The sequence below is a fragment of the Sipha flava genome, unplaced genomic scaffold, assembly GCF_003268045.1.
Source record: "Sipha flava isolate LNK unplaced genomic scaffold, YSA_version1 101_pilon_pilon, whole genome shotgun sequence".
Classification (NCBI taxonomy): Eukaryota; Metazoa; Arthropoda; class Insecta; order Hemiptera; family Aphididae; genus Sipha; species Sipha flava.
The window spans coordinates 978,453-997,341 of record NW_020271715.1 but is presented as its reverse complement, the minus strand read 5'-3'; the positions used below and the strand labels follow the sequence as shown (position 1 = coordinate 997,341).

The 18,889-nt window shown below is 34.3% G+C and overlaps 2 protein-coding genes across 2 annotated transcripts; both read right to left on the bottom strand.

The window, feature by feature from the left end:
- Positions 1 to 8,028: 8,028 nt before the first annotated feature.
- On the bottom strand, positions 8,029 to 15,156 carry LOC112680221 (translation initiation factor IF-2-like). The gene is made up of 3 exons (XM_025550262.1): positions 15,054 to 15,156; positions 14,161 to 14,294; positions 8,029 to 9,626 (listed from the first exon to the last, which is right to left on the bottom strand). Exons 1-3 carry the CDS (start codon positions 15,075 to 15,077, stop codon positions 8,657 to 8,659), a joined length of 1,128 nt encoding a protein of 375 aa, XP_025406047.1. The 5' UTR covers positions 15,078 to 15,156; the 3' UTR covers positions 8,029 to 8,656.
- A 646-nt stretch (positions 15,157 to 15,802) lies between these two features.
- Positions 15,803 to 18,557, bottom strand: LOC112680229. Its single transcript, XM_025550271.1, has 2 exons — positions 18,451 to 18,557; positions 15,803 to 16,539 (listed from the first exon to the last, which is right to left on the bottom strand). The coding sequence occupies exons 1-2, from the start codon at positions 18,472 to 18,474 to the stop codon at positions 15,943 to 15,945; spliced, it is 621 nt and encodes a 206-aa protein (XP_025406056.1). The 5' UTR covers positions 18,475 to 18,557; the 3' UTR covers positions 15,803 to 15,942.
- Between the last annotated feature and the right edge of the window lie 332 nt (positions 18,558 to 18,889).

Here is an 18,889-nt window from a genome sequence, read left to right as displayed (position 1 = left end):
ACGGTTTTATAACTTTCCCCCGCCTCGGCGTTTCGGCCGAAACCTGCAGAACCTCAGACTTCTGCTGATCCTCCGGATCGGACCTCTCCCAACGACGCATGTGCGCGCGCGTCCGCTGCGTGTGCGTGTATACGTGCGTGTGTGCGCAGGTAATATTACGCGAGACATGACTATTTTGCGTAAGACCTGTGCTCTGAATAACACTATGCTTGCACGCAAAAAAAAAAAAAAAAAATACTTGAAATACTCGGGACTTTCGAGAAATATATGGTATCCCTCCCGTACGCTTGTACGCCGTACGGATTCACCGACCCGCCGAAAACAGCTTGTTCGTGTTTTCATTATTGCGCGTTCCGTCACCGATCGCCACCGCGTACCCTCCGAACGTTACCGCACCTTTAATTAATATAATGTAACGCGTTTTGTCATCATAACCGTGTCCATGTAGATATCGATTGCGGCGCCCCGGGTCAATACACACGCACACACTCGAGCACACTTTGGCCACAATAAATTAAAAGTTTATTTTTACGTCTCGTGTTCTATACAGTGCAACTCATCGTACACACGTTCCCTTTGTGTCGGTTAAAGCGCCCGTGTTTTGGTTTTTTTCTTCGTAACACGCGTGCATTGTTCGACGGCCAATGGCTCAGCCGAAGAAAGAAAAAAAACCTCAGTCTCCAGGATAAATCTCGATCCGGACGAATGATATTGTTTGGTACGCAATCCTTGCTGACGTTCACACGAACGCGCTCTCGCCCGCGGTGTAAACTGTAGAGTCATTGGATAGCTATTACTATTATCGAACGCGTCACCATCACGAGTTTAATGTTATTTCCGAAACCGTATAATTTGTTCATCCCGACACTGTAATGTTTTCAGCCGTGTTGCACGTGAACATGTTGTCGTTGGATGTCGTTGGATTCGCTAATTATTTTTTTTTCTTCAGATTTTTAGTACCTACCTTCTCAAGCATTCGATTGTAATAATTGTTTTAGACGATTTATATATTTCATTGTTTACCACACTACGTGAAGCGATCCGGGCAAATTTTGTTATTAGTATATGCTTGCGTTGAGTTTGAAATCCGTTATACTACGAGTATAAATGCGAGTTTTTCCGATCGATTTTTAACGGCATTGCAAATCTGAAGTAAAACAATTTACAATTTCCGTTCGCAAGGCCATAAAATGAAATGCACACGATACATGCATTTAAATACTATAACTTTAATACCAACTAATGCATCGTACACAGTTACATTTATCTATACTCTATAATGAATAATTAATGTAATTATGTTCTACATAAAAATAAATAGTAACGTCAGGAAATCATTGTGAATTCGTTTAAAATAAAAAAAAAATTCAGAGGCTAAGTTTTCGTATAATGTAATCAGTTGTAACACAGCCTGCACCTGCTTATATATTGTTCATAAGTATAAATTATATTTAGCCTTTGGGTATGTATTACATTGGACACACTAATAATACATAATATTTAAACTATAATTGTATAATACGAGTATTGTATGACGTGTTCGTTAAAAACGCAAACAAGACAACTCTCCAAATTGAATACATATATAATATATGCACAACACAGCATTTTCCAAACACGCATTCTATGTGTTATATTTAAAACGGTTTAATATTATCTATTCACTACAATTCGTTTAGTATATTAGAAACTCTTGAGATAACAAACGATAAGGATTAATTATATTACGTTATGATATTTATTATGTAACAAGATTATTAGATTAAACGATTGATTAATCTAATCTCATTACATAAATATTAATTTTCTTTTGTTATTATTGTTATAATTATAATTATATCAACTGAACGCAATAAACTTTGTTGTTACTATAGTTGTTAGTTGGGCAGACTAATTTGTATTTAAATCATAGATATATTATAATTTTATTTCGGTTATTGCCGATTATGCTAATATGCATGTGAAATTGAATGGAATAGATAACACGACAGTTAAAATATTTACTATTCAACAATTGTACTTATAATATGTTTAAATGTTTATTAATTATGTTGTAAATTTTTCGCAAAATTTAAAAATTGTTTAATAGCAGGTGTATCGATACATTTTAAAACGAATTACCGTAGTAAAAATCGTACATGTAGCTAATAATTGAAAATTATATGATCTAAATCTAAGAAAATGCTCTATCGTGTTTATTTGTACGTTTCGTTTAAATCACATTTTTGTTGATTTGTTTAGTTGCGTTTAATTCGTTCATTTCTTTTTGCGTATAATGATTTTAGCGCAAGAAATAAATTTGTGCTAAATGACTCGATACTTTTCTAAACCTTTATGTTCCTTTTCAGTCTTTGGTAGATTGAATCGTATTGTATAATACAAAGGTTACACGGGTTGTTTGTAATTTATTTTTTTGGCCTTGGATAATTCAACAGGATCATTGACCCAATTGCATTACACGAACTTAAACATTTGCCTTATGTTAGCTTTGGTAATCTGTCAACTGTAATTTGTATTTCATAATAGTTTATTTTTAAATCTTATAGTTTAGGCGTGAGAAGATATTTTTTGCTTTCTGTATCTAAAATGACCAAGTATGTCACAGAGTATGTTTTAAATATTTCAACATTCGGTTTTAAATGTAGCAATATTTTCTATAAGAGTTGTGTATTATATACCTGATTATATTGAAAGGATCAAATTATCAATAATAACTGGAGTCTGGATTTATATACACTTAAAAAGCTTAAAATAATATGCATTTATTCATTGAAATATCTTTAAATATGCTCTTGATATACTTTTATTTTTTTTTCATAATATGCAAAAATATGCTCTTATCCAAAATAAATACATTTTAATATATTTTATTCATTTTTTTCCCATAAATATAAATGCTACTCAATTAAATAAACTTAGTATCTTCAGTACAGATTTCAACTTATAACATTAACTGTAGCAAATATTTACACATATATTCAACAAATAGAACAAATACTTTAGTTAGTAATAATAATAAACAAATAAAAATGAATTAAATCCTTTATACCATTTCTTTGGTAAATATTTACGAAATATAAAAAATATTGAAATTTAATAAAAAATAAAAATGTATTTATTAACAAAAACGTTATGATGGATAAATACAATTTATGATATTTATTTTTTATAAAAATAATTCATAATATATGTGTTCAGGTGTCATATTTGTCTTATCACTTATTATATGTTTATAAATACTTAAATTATCTTTCCACAACTATTGATGTTAGTGAAAGTGGCGTGGCGATGTGGGTATTCGAGAAACGGCTACCTCTCAGTTTTTGGAGGGTGGATAGGCATCGTCAAAATACAGGGCCGTTCCGAAGATGAAAATCAGGGTGGGATGAATAGTATGAAAAATGCCGTCTACAATTTTTTTACTCAATGTATGTAGTATATTTAACTATATATAGTCGCATTTTTACTTTTTAACATGTATGTATGTGTCAGTGTCACACGTTCTTATAATTGACAATTTAATTATATATATATAATAAGTAGTTATATACGTTTTATTCGTGTATACACTGTATTACAAAGTATGTAATATTTGTTTTCCGTAAGTAAAATTAGATCCTTCTAGGCTAAAATGAAACAAGTCCGACTGCCGACTGGTATTTTTGTTGTTGGGGGGGGAGTGAAATACCCCCAAGACCTCCCTTTGGGATGGCCTTGACAAAATATACTTGCCTCCGAACATTTTTAAGTTCACCACACCATTGGTTAGTGATGCATGTTTCATATTGACCATTGAGCAAACAGTGAAGTTTTCTGAATGCTATTTCATTATATTTCATTGTTTTTTCTTACTACCATCAAGCTGCATACACTCATTACAAATACGTAAATGCATAGAAATCCGGATTTTAATAATAACAATTATCAATGTTAAATCATGACACGAGCTAGAAAAATGTGTATTTTGTAATATTTATCGGACTCTTCGACTGTTGATGGTGCTATAACAATCTGATAGTTATAGATTTATTCATGACACAGTTTCGTTCAGCGCGTATTGACTGCGAATGAAATCGAGAACCAAACGAACACTCGGTATGTCGTAATGTTGCATACGATACATTTAACGAAGAAAAAAATGTACTGTCCGCTTTTGGACCGTCGAAATCGATCGTTTTCGAAAATATCACCACCAGTAGGATATAGTCGACTGTCAATTTTGGAAAATGAAAAAAAATCTCAACGTTTTCAACCTCTAACGCGTACGCGAGATCTGAGAACGATGAGTTGGTAACACGCGAGCTGACGCGGATCCACCGTGATCCGCTGCCAAAACCTCGCGCCGCACGAACAACGCGAAAACGCGTGCCGCCGTCAAGAGGGTCAGATTCGCGGTCTCGATTTCTCCGGGCGGACAGCCCATTGTGCGACGGGACATCGGTCCGGTGGCCGCGGCGGTCGTTGGTCGTCGCGCCGGTGCCAGCCGGTCAGTCCGCGGCCTTGAACTTTGCGTTAGCGAACGGCCACCACAGCCAATGCTCTCTCTCGGACGTCGCCGATCGCGCCGGGAATACCGATGACCGTCGGATACGCGGTCGGATCACGGCGGCGATTTCGTCAGTCGGTTCGGACACGCATCGGGCCCGGAATGGTTAATGCCGCGGCCGGGTTTTCACCGTTTTCGAGCTGTTGCGCCACCGTAATGTTTCATTCATTCGACGACGACGACGATGACGACTCGCGCGGATCGGTTTCACAACCGTGGTGGATGTCGCGAACCGCCCGTCCGAACCGAGGGGGAGTGAACAGAACGAGTGTGGTCGTCGCGTAGGCCGCAGGTCACGCGGCAGGAGGTCGGAGAGGTCGCGAAAAACCGTTCCCGACAATCGATTAAACGGCGTATAAAATAATACGGTACGAGCCCGCGTATTCTGTTCGTATTCAAGTTATCGTCACGTTATCGGACCGTTGTACCGATCGGACGATAAGAAAAAACAAAAAATACCCACGCGGTCGGAAATTTAAATCTCGACGGATGCGTTCGCGGGTTCGCGGTTAGTCACGGTGAGACGTACGCGCCGGTTGCGTAACGCGTACGTTTTACACGGGTTTAATTACGAATTTAATTGGACCCGGTGCCGGCGTACACTTGGTGTACGTTTGCGCTAGTTTACCAGAAACGAAGATGGTAAGAAGAAACGAAAACTTCGTGTTTCATTTATTTTCGATTTCCGTGTATGCACTTTTATGCAACACGAACAATCTCCGGGTCTAGACGACCGGTCGAATTGCAAGTGCGTTCGTTTCGTATGTTATAAAGAAACTGTTCTTGTCCCTCGAAAAGTTATAAACTTTATTTGAAATCCTATTTGTAAAAATCGTTTTCTGAGAATTATTTCAGAAAATAAATAATATTCATACCATAACGATGGCCGGGTGACAGGTTTTATTGGTCAGTGAAATTCAGAATCGAAATGCAAGACCGGCTCGAATGAACTTTGTTACTTTCTTCTCCAGCCAATTCTGTTCGATGTTCCCAGCACTGTTTATAAATTAGAATTTAGACTTTTAATTATTGTGTATACCGATAAATAGTACAAGTACGATTTAATTTGGCTTTTTGACGAATTTAGAAGTTTATGTAAAGCGTTTTAAATTTTTAATGCTATGATACGAATGAACAACGAAGAATCTAATTAAATTTAATATTTGATTGCTTATTTGAATATAATCAATGGTTATTATTTCTTACAGGTTTATCTTAATTATATTTTTAATCAGGGATGGGACAAAAGGGAGGAAGGGGTGTAATTTTTATAGTATACAAATTATTATTGACTACTAATTTAATATTTTTAATTTTTTTATAAACTGATAATGTGTTTAAAATAAGTATGGTTGTATGCTAATTATAAGAAAAAATTATATGGAAGCGTATTTGATTCTTGATTAATGATAATGCGTAATTTAAACATTTTCCTCGAGCGTAAAAATTCTTAGTTCCGCCTCAGTTCATTATTTCTTCTTTCATTTTCTATTGCACTATATAATCGGGTTGTATAATGACTCGATTTTAAGTTAAAATATTTAATATATAACTCATAGAAAAACTATTTTATATTTATATAAATTTATAAATATAATGATTATACATAAAATTATTTAAGTTTAAATCACCTCTGAAACCTTTATCTTACAATTACGTAGGTTCTAAATAACAATTAAAAATCAATTTGAAAAATAAATTAGAAATGTTCAAAACGTTCAAAATGCTATTAATACACCTTTGGTGTATTTTACAGAATTTTAATATAGGGAACATCCAAGTTATCCAATTTATAAAATATTCAAACGTTCCTATCAATTTCACTCTACCTAGTAATAGGTCCGTCTTATGATGTCTTATATGTCTTATGGCATAAATTGCATCCATATTTTACAAGCGATTTCGATTCTGCTTAGTCATCTATTCAAACCCTCTTATCAGAGTACTAAATTCAAATATTATTTTCGTATATTCTCCGGAACAGTTAGCTCGCCAATGTTGAAAAGACCTCATAAATCAAAATCAACTCTCATTATTAATTAATCAAGTTAAAAAGTGCCACCGTTAGACGGCTCCTTTTATCAGTCAGTTTATATGTATCAAAGAAATTATATTAATGAAAAAAAAAAACAAACTATAGATTGTGTAATTCTAATCATTTAATAAAATCACTTTTAATCATGTAAAATAAGAACATGAGTACTATTGTATGATTATTTTTTGTCCTTAATATTCGTTTGGAATTTATCATGGCGTAGAATACAACTCGTTAAAATATATTTATGTTTACAGAATAAAACTTTAAAGGTTCAAATTATATTAAGGATGATTTTTCTGTTTTCATTTGTTCACATAATACGTGAAAATATATAATAAATATTATATTTTTTGTTAAACAGTGCAATGTTCTAATTGAATCGGTCATTTCGAAAAGGCTATTTCTCCATACATTTTCAAAACTAGTTTTATGTGATAGATGTATTGATGATCTAATAATGATGCATATTTCATGCAAGACTACCATATCATAGTTGGTTTTTTATAAGGGAATTAAATAATTCAACCCATTTTTAATTTTTATCTAAATTTAATTTTGATCTCTAAAAATAGTTTTTTCATTTCCTGACAATTTTAATTTTATGGAGATATGGCATTTTTGAAATGACCGATTCAATTATGGCTGAGAAAAGTATATGTATCTTCATTTCAAAATATTTAAGTAGTCTTTTGAGCTTAATGATGTATTAATGTATGATTATTAATTGTGATATGTGTTTACCTATAATATCAACAATGACGATATATTGAAATGTAATACATAAAGAGTAAAATGATACTTTTTGGAAAACAAACAGAATATTAATTTCAGGGCAATCGAGTGATTTAAATTATGCATGTTATGCATGTGTTATCTACATAAAAGTATTATACTCGTATGTATAAATTGATGGTTAGATTTTTATATTATTATTTAACTAAATAGTTTTATGACATATTTGAAACATCAATTTAAGGTAGTTCAAAGAATATACATTATAATACATTTAAAAAGTAATGTACATAGAATACATGTTTTTTAAGATATATCATAAATGATTGTGTTCATTCTTTAATACATTATATTTTATCTTTAAAAATAAAACAATAAAATTGCACACATATGTCTGATTCGGAATCAGTAGTAATCTTCTTTCATTTTGTTAATATAATGATGTAGAAGGTACAGATAATTGGATTTAATCGAAAGTTGTACAGGTAACTGAGGACCAATGCATTATTATATTCATGTTATTTGTATGAGTTTGAAAACAAAAATGAATATTCACATTCAAATTATATTTCAAACGGAGGTTGGTGTATAATATATATATATATATATATATATGTACTATATTATTATTGCAATTTAAATATTTAACGCTATAAGGGCATTTTACATGCTTGTACTGAAATCCCTATAAAACCAACAAGTTATCAACCAATTGCAGATGTTATCTAAAATATAATTGTAAATTCTCATCAACACAATGTAATCTTAACTGACAATTAAAACTAATAATTTCGGTGTAAAATTAATTTTGAATGTAAAAAAAAAAATTCCTAACCTTCCGTGTTCTAACTCTAGGTAAACTGGTTTCTTTGTAAGCCACGCATTACATTTTTTTTTAACAAAAGAGAGACACCAACGTTATTGGACACATTATCTGCACTGTCGATGTGCGGTTGAAGCCTTGATTAAATATCCTGACGAATAAATAATCTTGTGCAACAGTTTTATTCCTCGATAAATCGTTAACAGTAAAACATTACTGTGCTATTGTGGGAATCTCATGAACTCGGACTGATTCGCGATTGCATTCTAAGATGATGTACCATTATACACTCGGGGCATTATATTATCATGTCTACCGCGTGACCGTAAAAAACGCTCTTTTCAAAAACACACATGTGTCATATACCAATATGTATATATTATATAAAAAAATGTAAAAAAAAAAAATTAAAAATTGATTTTAAACTACATCGTCGTAATGTACACTTAAAAATATTTACACGAGTATTTACCGTACAATATAATAATTATGCACATCGTGACATTGGTAGGGCGCGTCAATGGTCCAGCCCAAACGAAACGCTGTGCGCGACAGGCGACCCGGACTCGGGCAGCGCGTACTGTTCGGCCAGCTGGTCAAGAATGCTGCTGGTGCGCATTTGCCGGGGCGCTGAACGGTAGCCGTTGGCAGCCGACGGTGACTGCGCCGCCCTGGCGGAACCACCGCCGTTGCGTACAGCCGGTTTCGCGGCCGCCCGGAACACCGCCGGCGATTCCGTCTCCGGCTCTTGCTGATCCTCGAACGTGTCGTACGAGTGGTCGACCGCGGCGGTCGGACGTTCGGCGTCCGATCGGCTCGCGGCCCACGCCTCACCGCCAAACGCCTGCACGCTCCGGTACGATCCCGAAGGCGCCTGCTGTGGTGATCCCGTTTCCGGCGCGGCTCTGAAAGATCCGGCCACTTGGGGAGGTGGTGGCACCGGCGACTTCGGGCGAGCCGCGACGGCCGCGGCACCGCCGAAACGTCCGGCCGCCGGCCGTGGTCGGGCCGCGGGCTTGGGCGCGACGGAGCGCTGCGGTTCGGCTGACTGCGCGGACGTCCATCCGGCCGCGTCGTAGTCGTCGAAGTCGGCCACGGACGACCGGACCGTGTCCGTGGTCGGCCGTTGCGGTTCGCGTTGCAACTGCGGTTGCGGTTCCGGCCGCGGCTGCTGCTGGACGAACGCGTGCTTGCCGGGCCGGGACGCGGGCGACGGTTTCTTGGTTCGTTCCTCCTCCTCCTCCTCCACCGGTTCACCGTCGTTTTCCTGGCGCAGCTCGACCAACGTGGGCGCCGGTACGGTTATGCCGTCGCCGGCCGGTTGGAACCCGTACTTGTTGGCCCCGTACTCGACGACGCGCAGCTTACCCAAGTCGTCCACGTAACCGTATTTGCCCGACACTTCGCCCGTGCGCGTTTTCGTCTCGATCTTGAACGATCCATCCGATCCTTCGTAACCGTACGTGTACGATCCGTCCTCGTTGTGCCTGCGAAATAAAAATCGACAAATCAAATTAAATGCGATAAAAAACACTCTCTTGGGAACGGAATCTACCGGCACCGCGGATTCGTTTTCGCCGTTTTCGTGCTAAACGAGCCGACATCACGTGCTCGTCCGCAGTATGATACACACAAGTTTCTTGTGGTATAATCGGACGGACAAATAACAACGTGGTGCCGCCGAAATTATAACATAAAAATAACGATAACGTAAAAAAATAACTTATGCTACATAACAAACGTACACTATGTTGTTATAACCGAAGAGGTGCTCTCGTGTGCGCGCACGTTCGTCCGGTGAAACTTTGCGCGCACTCGACTTTTACGTAAAAAGTGAAGAAACTGAAATCCCATTGTTCCGGGATTCTCAGGGTTACGGTTTCCGCGCGGGAAGCGTTGAAATACGATTTCGTACACGGACGTACGTGCTCGCGTACCAGGTAAAATCCACTTGCGTTCCATGTTCGCGTTACGTCATTATCGTCGTGTTATTACCCGTGAACGGGTAATACAAAAATTCAAGACCTCGGAGAATGGTTAGTTTACTTGTTACGCACTCACTGTCGGGAATTCGCACGGAAACCCATCCGACGGATTGCCACCCGATTCTGGAGTACCGTGATGAATTTGTAACGGAAGACACTATTATATTATTATTAGGCATATCCTGTTATAAACAGAGGCGTAGCAAGGATATGGCGAACTGGGCCTACGCCAGGGGCGCAAAATTATGCAAAAGTCGTACTTTTATCCTACAATTTATTCGACATTTTTCCATTATACATTTTGAAGTACGTATATGTTGTCTATTTATATACACTACGTGCGAATTTATTTATGAAATTATGAAAATAGAGAGTTTAAATAAAAAATTTCATATGAAGAAACTATCGATGAATTTGTCAGTTATAAAGAGAGAAAAGCAAATTTTCAAAGTTTAAAATTAACACGGTAATAATAACTTATAAGTATAAATTGTATACTTAAAAATATTAGTAAAATTAAAGGTTAAAAAAGATATCATGATATCACTTTTTAATTGGTTAGTTGGTAACTTTTTCTAAGTTTTTAATGTCACTAGCGAGTCTTCTTACGCCGCTGGTTATAAATGTGTGTGTACCGCGTAATGTTAATCACATAGCATAGAAGAAAAAAATCAAATCGAATGAAAGCACTGCGTGAAAACGCAGATTCTAAACAAAATAACGGTGCGTTTGAGTCTTAACGAGTAGAAGATATTATAATATTATTATGGTGCACCATTTAGTTTTCTGTAATATATAGTCATCACCAGAGTTGAGATGCTTAAAAAATAGCAGATTAAGCTAAAAATGTGTTTCGTGATACAGAGAATTCAAATAAATAATTGTATTTTGCTTTTTTATGCATATTTTGCATTTTTTAGTTTTTAGTGTTTTTTTTTGGATTTGTTGAGACTTTTTTGCATTTTACCTGTGTTTTAATCAAAATCGGGTATATTTTATGAAATTGTATTTTAGTCAACTTTTTTTTTTTATTTTTATTAATCGAATTTTCAAGTAAATTAAAAATGTATAGATTAAGTAAATAGACCAATTACGCTGATGCAACGCTGTACAATTACAGCGATAATATATAGGTAGGTATAATATAATATTACGATAATTTCGTTTTAGTTATTTGGTTTTAATTTTTGTTATCTGCTGATTTTGTTTGTTTTTTTTTGTCGATTTCTACTAAATCTACTAATAGTCGATTATCAACGAACGAGTGTAGAATTAATGAAATCATTTTATACTGTCTACATTTGTCTCTTGTACTTGTATAAAATTACTAAACAATACATTTCCTTTTTTTTTTTTTTTTTGCATATTTTATTATTTTTATTGCATATTTTTAGAGCTTATTTAGCGATTTTTAAGGTAATATTATAGCGCATATTAATGCAATTTTAAGTGCTATAAAATCCCAACCCTGGTCATCACTATTGCTGCACGCTCAAAATCAGATGTGTCTTAATTGTTTAGTTTTAAATGTCTCTAAACTGTCTCATAAATCGAAAATGTATTCGATAACCTTCGCAGTTTATATCAAATTGATTAAATATGATCAGTAAGGTTGGAATTTTGATGCAAATGCATTTTATTTTCTGATATGAACGAATAGGTCCGGGAGAAAAAATTGTGTTTCAAGTGATACTGATTATTTTAATGTTGTTTTTATTTTGCAATTTATGACAAATTTAACTTTATATTCATTTTTAGGGTTTATATTTTTAAAAAATTTTTCAGAATTTATCTAAACATTCTTAAATATTAGGGTATTCAATTATGTGTTTCGGCATTTGTTCACTCAAAACTTGCACGTTTAGTATATAATCTACTAAATTAATAAACCAATAAATACGAAAATATCGACCTATGTACTTATTTTATCAAAAATAGAACAAAATTAATATAGTCGAAAGAAATTATTCTATTTACTAGAATCCAACGACGATTACAATAGCAAGTTATGAAATAAATTTAATTTAATTAAAGTTAAATAAATTATGAATATTAAACAAATAATTAGCAAATAAAAAACAAATAATAACCTATTATTATGTTAAATAAATATAAATAATAACAAAAAAAAATAAAAAAAAATCATTTTAAATAAATATAATTAAATATTTTTGACAACATGTTTTTTATTATATAATTTTTAAACAATTATAAATACGTTTTTTACGCATTTTACAGTGCATTTTTATGGTTTTAGAAGCATTTTTGCATTTTTTCAGAGTATTAAAATCATAGCCTTAATGATAAGCATATTTAATATATTATTGAAATTAATAAGTTTGTATTTTGTAATAGAACATTATATTTTTTTTTCCTTGTACGACAAGAAAATTAGGCATTTATTTATTGAATTTTTTCTTATGAAACCATTTGCAGTTGAACAAATAGAGTTACTGTACTTATTCCGAACATATTTCTATGATATATATTTTATATTATTTATCTAATTTTTATTCACATTATTCAATTATCTACAAGTATAAAAATACTGAATTTTGATATAGTAATTCATACACTAATTACGTAATATATAACAACATTTAAATTTAAATTGTTATAAATTGGTAAGGATATAAAATAATTGAAGAGACCATGCATTACACATTTTTGTTTAAAACAAGTTATACATAATAATAATTATTTATAATTTTTGTGTGAAATGTTATAAGTTACAATTTATGATAAAATAGTTAAACAATTTTTTTATCATTACAATGTAAAATCAGATAATTGAGAGATAGGAGTTTTCTAAAAAAAAAATTGAAGTTTATTAAAAACGCAATTAAAACCATTAAAACTGTATTATTATGGTTATACTTAAATTAATTTTACGTGAACAATGATCAATATAATTATTTTTTTACTAACCTGACATTCACTATTGTAACCTTATATTTTATAGATACACACATAAATGTATAAAATCGTATACATTTTGAAAAAGTATTGTAAGTCTAATTGCTTTGACATACCTATAGGTCATAACTTTAGACCAATATATAGCTACTTAGTTAATTGATGGGACTAGGTACGTATACAAGGGGGTTCAAGGGTTGAAATCTCCCCCCCCCCTCTCGAAATATATAACACATATTAAATATGTTTTTATAGAGTAAAATTGATTTATAAATTATATAAATATGAAAATGAACAACCTATTCCTCCTTAAAATATGTTGCGTATATGCGTCTAGACTAAAAGTGATATTTCTTTCAATTTAGTCAATACATTTCTATTACTTTGAATTTTTTTTACAACCCAATGCTCATATCTTACTGAAAACATGATAATCCTTCAGATTTATTAGTAAAACTTTGGTACACTGAACCGATTAAATAATCTATTTTACGTTTAACTGATCAAATAATTACCATCTTCGTCGTTATCTATCTTTTATTCTTTACCTTGACCTCACTATTTAACAATCACATTATTTAAACTTTTGTTAGAAACAGATTTTCAGAAATTTCTCTTTCGTAAATCACTGATCAGGAAATCATTGTATTCATTATTATTAAATTCCGATTTTTCATATCTGATCTCCGTATAATACAAGTATGGTATATTAAATTTATCTGATCCTTAACGAAATATATCCATTACAAGTATAACCATCGAGTTGTAATTTAATAGCTACTATATAGAATGTTTATAATAAATAAACAAAACGTGAATGAGTAGGTATTTAATAAATATTTTACCATACAGATATTATTTTGATTGGTAACAAATCTACAGCGATGAATAATTACTAGTATTATTATTTTTGCATTGATAAAAAATGAGGTACACCTATGTGTAAGCTTAAAATGTATTATTTTCGTTCAAAATTACCAGTACTTTGATCTTGCACAGTGAAAACGTATTTTTTGGTCTATGTTTGACTATTATATGTATTATCTTTTTGTTTGACTAATGGAGTCATAGTATTATCAAAGTAAACTTTGGTATTAATAATATGGAAACGCGTAATTACCTATGAATTTGTTTAAGTATTGATATATCTTGATCCTTATTTCGAATCGACACTACTGCGGATTTGCCATTATTCGCGTAGTTTTCGATGTCATCTTGACCGGAGCATGCACTCAAGCCCAATAGCACGATTACCTGCAATTAAAAAAAATTATAGTGAATGTATTTTCTATTGTATGGTGTACAAAATATGACGGCTCGTACGCATAATAATATAAAATACACTGCGGTACAGGCGCCAGAATCGGACCTCCCGCGTATGCCCCCAAGTTGATTAATTTCACAATAGTTTCATCGTGAGAATCAGACGATCGCGAGGTCAAACACCGTGGCGACTGTCTTCTAAACAATGGTCGAGGTAGATAACCCCACAAAGGGCCTTAGGATATTATTTTCTTTTTTATTTCGTGATACGTTAAAAATAAATAGAAAAAATAAAAAAAATATAATGGATGTTCCCGGTTAAGTTTTGAACGCATTGCCATATTATTTGACTCGAGATTTTGTTTTCATTCATACTCGAGAGTAAATGGTATTTTCATTAAGCTTCATTAAATACGCTGTGCAGTGATGAAGGTAAGTAAAATTGAGTTATTCGATTAATTTTATGCACTAACAGAGCATGCCGAAAACTTGATGCACAATAAATATCTTCCAAATAACTATAATACTTTCACAAATTTAACAAAACAGCAAATTATTTGTGCACGTATAATATAGTGTCACGTCCGAAATAGAATTAATAATAATACATATTGTTATTTTCATTAGATCTTTAAATAATTTAGTCAAAATATTTGATGATTAATAATTTTAGGGACCAATGTAGTATAGGTTTAACATACAGTCTGTATGATATATTAACGAAACTTAGTACATATAAATCGTACTTACCACTGATCTGACTAGCTTGTACATGATTCTGATTGTTCTCTAACAATAAACTGACGAAAAATCATAGTCTCTAGACTTAAAAGGTCTCAAATGTAGCCCCTCCATGGGTGAATAAGGGTGGTACCAAGGTTAATGTAATATGCATATGATTAATATATTACCTTTCACATCACAACCCCAAACAAGTTTAACTTGAGGAGCTAACGATAAATATATATAAAAAAAACCACTTGTTTCCTACATCAAATAATATATATATTGATATATACGATTTTTTTTTGGTAGGGTGTATACACGAATGTGTATGCGTATGTGTACGTGTGTGCTCACATATGTACACACTATACACTATTTAATAATATTGAGTCTTCGATCGGCTGTAGGTATTCGAATTCGAGGTGAATGTCAAGGATGGGTGTTGTCGCTTTCGTTTCAATGCCGAAACGCCCTGGGGAAATGTATTTTATGGTATAAAATTTGTTTTTACTTCGTCAAACTAGGTTTACCAAGGCAAACAACAAAACGGTTTGGGAAAAGGAAAAAAAAAATATGTGTAGTGAAACCGACTACACCTTTAAGTCATCGGTTCCTGATCCACATAAAGTGCTCGGCAGTTGTTGTTTAATGATCGCGTTTCATAATTATTGATGGTCTGTGGCCGACGGGTGGTTGTGGTATTGTGATAAATATGTGTATGCATTAGGAGACAAAGAACAAGGTGCACGTACGTGATGTATAGAAAAATAACATATGTTTTATTGGTTTAATATAAAAAATAACACTAATAATAATAATTGAAAAAAAAATGAAAAAAAAAATAGTACAGTTTTACGATCGTAACGCGCTACGCTACACTAATGCACCACGATCTCCCCCTCGCGATTCGATTCTATCCTGTGTACGAGATGGAGAACGATCCGGACGCGGGGTCGAAGTTGTGCACGGACGGATGGGCCTGGTACTGCCTGGAGTCGGGGCGGGCTTTCTGCAGACCGGCGGAGAACCATTGCTGCTGCTGCTGCGGCTGCTGCCTCATTACCGGGGCCTGAAGCGGGGCCCTTTGCGGCTGTTCCGATCTGTAGTACACGCTGGGATCCTCACGGTACTGGCCATCGTCGTAATCGTCCTGAGACGTTGACGAAGACGAGGAGGAGGACTGTGGCCTGGGGTCCGTGCGTAGGTCGTTAGAGTCACCGCCCAGCACCGGAGGCGGCACGGTGATGTCGGTGCCAACCGGCTCGAAGCCCCTGGCAGACGCGCCGTACTCGACCGTCCGCAGCTTGCCCGTCTCGTCCACGTATCCGTACTTGCCGTACACCTCGCCCGTTGGGTACTTGGTCTCGATCTTGTACGTACCGTCCGCATTCTCGTACCCGTAGCTGTACGAACCGTCTTCGTTCTGCCGGTTCACCTGTTTCAGGATCGGCACCGGTTGCCCGGCCGGCGCGGCCAGAGCGCCGCACACGCAGAACGCCGCCAACGATGCCTAGGTGATGGAAATAAAAAAAAACGATTGGTTGGACCAACGGTTATCGAACTGGGGGGGGTTAATAAGCCCCCGGATTTTTTTTTTGAGGTCCGGTAAAATACCGTTTATTTTGATTTTATTTTCTACGCGTTTAATACCTACTACTATTATAGTTGTAATTATTTTTATTTTATTACCTTCGAATGATATTTAAGTGCTCTCGATTATCCGCGGTATTTCGCGCAACCATGCAGATGTCTACATGTGCGAACGAAAAAATATAAAAAAATAACGTTTCCTTGCGTAATACAGATATGAATCGTTATGGTTCTGTGAATCAGTGTAACGGGCATACGATAACCGGAAACCTGACGACGTGTATTGTTTCCTAGGCTTGGTACACGACCTTTTTTTTTTCATGAGGAGAGGTATTTACTAATATCGAACTCGATTTATAGGTAACATTTTGAAAAAGGTTAGGAGCCGCTGGATTAGATTAATGTTTGTCGGTCGATTACTGTCAATGTGCGTCGACCGACTGGTGACACACTCATTTTTTACGTATCCCGATGGTCACGTGGTAATAACATTTATAATATATATATAGTTCTTATGTTACATTTTAAAATATTAAATTCGGTTCCGAACGCTTTACAATCATAAATGTTCGTTCAAGTAAATACCCCGAGTTAAAAAGTACTTTGCTGCAAATCTATGTACAACGTTTGGTTCAACGTATCTATGCGAAACTATTTTTTCGAAAATTAACTATATTAAAAATAATTTTACATTTCGGTTATCAGATGAACATCTCAAAGACTTAATGAAAACAAGTTGCAATAACTTCACTCCGAAAACTAAGCAAATAGTTAAAAATAATAAAAAATCTTCTTTAATAGCTCCTTTTGCAATTGCCATCAAAAAAAATTTAATACAAATAAAATGCGTTAATTTGTTATTATTTGTTAATGTGTAAAAAAAAATCATTGAAATTATTTTGGACCGCAGCAAGTTTGGTAAGTTTGTAAACGTACCCACATAGAAATTAGTTGATGATCCCTGATACAGACGGTCAGCTAATTCGGTAGTCGCACCGTCGTCGATTTACTGCTCGTAATTATTGCGAGTGGTTGGTCATCGGCTTGACGGTCGCAACATTAAAGTTAGTCAATACCGCTTAGGTCGTTTTAGCTTGCTCGTTATCGTTACGCAGTCGAGATTTTGATTGTGTATAATGTCTATTAATGTTCCCAAATCTATGACTTGATAACAAGATTGAGCATTATATTATACCACTGTTATTTCATTTACCCTTGTTGGTTATGATCAAATGTTATGCGTTATCAATGTGTGCCTTGAACGACCGGGGATTCACGTAATTAAATACACGAAAGCATATTGTATTGCCTATGGTCGTTTACGAAAATATTGAATAAGTGAGAAATATCGTGCACAAATAGTAATAATTTGTATCGGTTATCAATCTCTTTTTTCTAAAAATAATTTTCAAATCGGAAACGATAAGACCGTAAATAGTTTTGAATCATAATTTTGAAACCCATTTGACTGTTTTATTTTATTTTAGTTAAAAAAATAAAGCGCATCTTAAATTTCACTGTGACAAATGTTTCTACTTGAGAATAAAAATAAAACACCTCAACAAAGATTTAATGTGAATATTATTTATATACTACACATAACGACCACTAAAATTCGTGTAATACATAACCTTCATAACGATTAAAGTTCAAAAGCCTTGAGGTTGCATTAATAAAATATTCATTCGGTAAATTAAATCGAGTCCGTAATAATTTTAATTCATTAATTATTTTAAAATACCGCGGCTAACGAGATAAATAAATTCGTTTTGTTACGTCTTATACTGTCGAATCAAAAACTGAAATCTTTTTAAATATTACAAATACTTACAGTGAATAATTTGAAGTTGCTCATGATGTTTGCTTACGATTTGATGTACGTGCGACCAAGTTGAACGTCTTCATCGGCAATGGAACAGAATTGATTCGTCGTTAAATAGCCACCGTGCGTTTTCTCCACCCATTGTCCACCGTAAAATAATATGATACGACCTCTACCGATCGAATACCAACTTGTTTTTTTGTTCGTGGTGTACCACGCACGAGGGAGGTATTCCATTAATTTACTCAAGTTTGAGTTAGCCTTGAGGGTATTTAAAAATAAACGAATACCAAGAATGTGCGTATTATAATTAATATTTTATTACTTCTTACATCACTGTAGTGTTACAGTATTACTTGCACTTTAATATTGTATAATAAACGTAGATTATTGCCTCGCAAACCAAACAGACCGAATAAAATTAGTAAAATGTGTGCACAAACCATCC

Bases quoted from the DNA above. Each gene is read 5' to 3' on its own strand.
- LOC112680221 (XM_025550262.1), bottom strand. From the start codon at position 15,077: ATGTACAAGCTAGTCAGATCAGTG. The intron at 14,295-15,053 runs GTAAGTACGATT...TTTTAATTGCAG, and splicing joins ACAAGCTAGTCAGATCAGTG to GTAATCGTGCTATTGGGCTT. The intron at 9,627-14,160 runs GTAATTACGCGT...TTTATTTCGCAG, and splicing joins ATACTTAAACAAATTCATAG to GCACAACGAGGACGGATCGT.
- LOC112680229 (XM_025550271.1), bottom strand. From the start codon at position 18,474: ATGAGCAACTTCAAATTATTCACT. The intron at 16,540-18,450 runs GTAAGTATTTGT...TCCATCACCTAG, and splicing joins GCAACTTCAAATTATTCACT to GCATCGTTGGCGGCGTTCTG.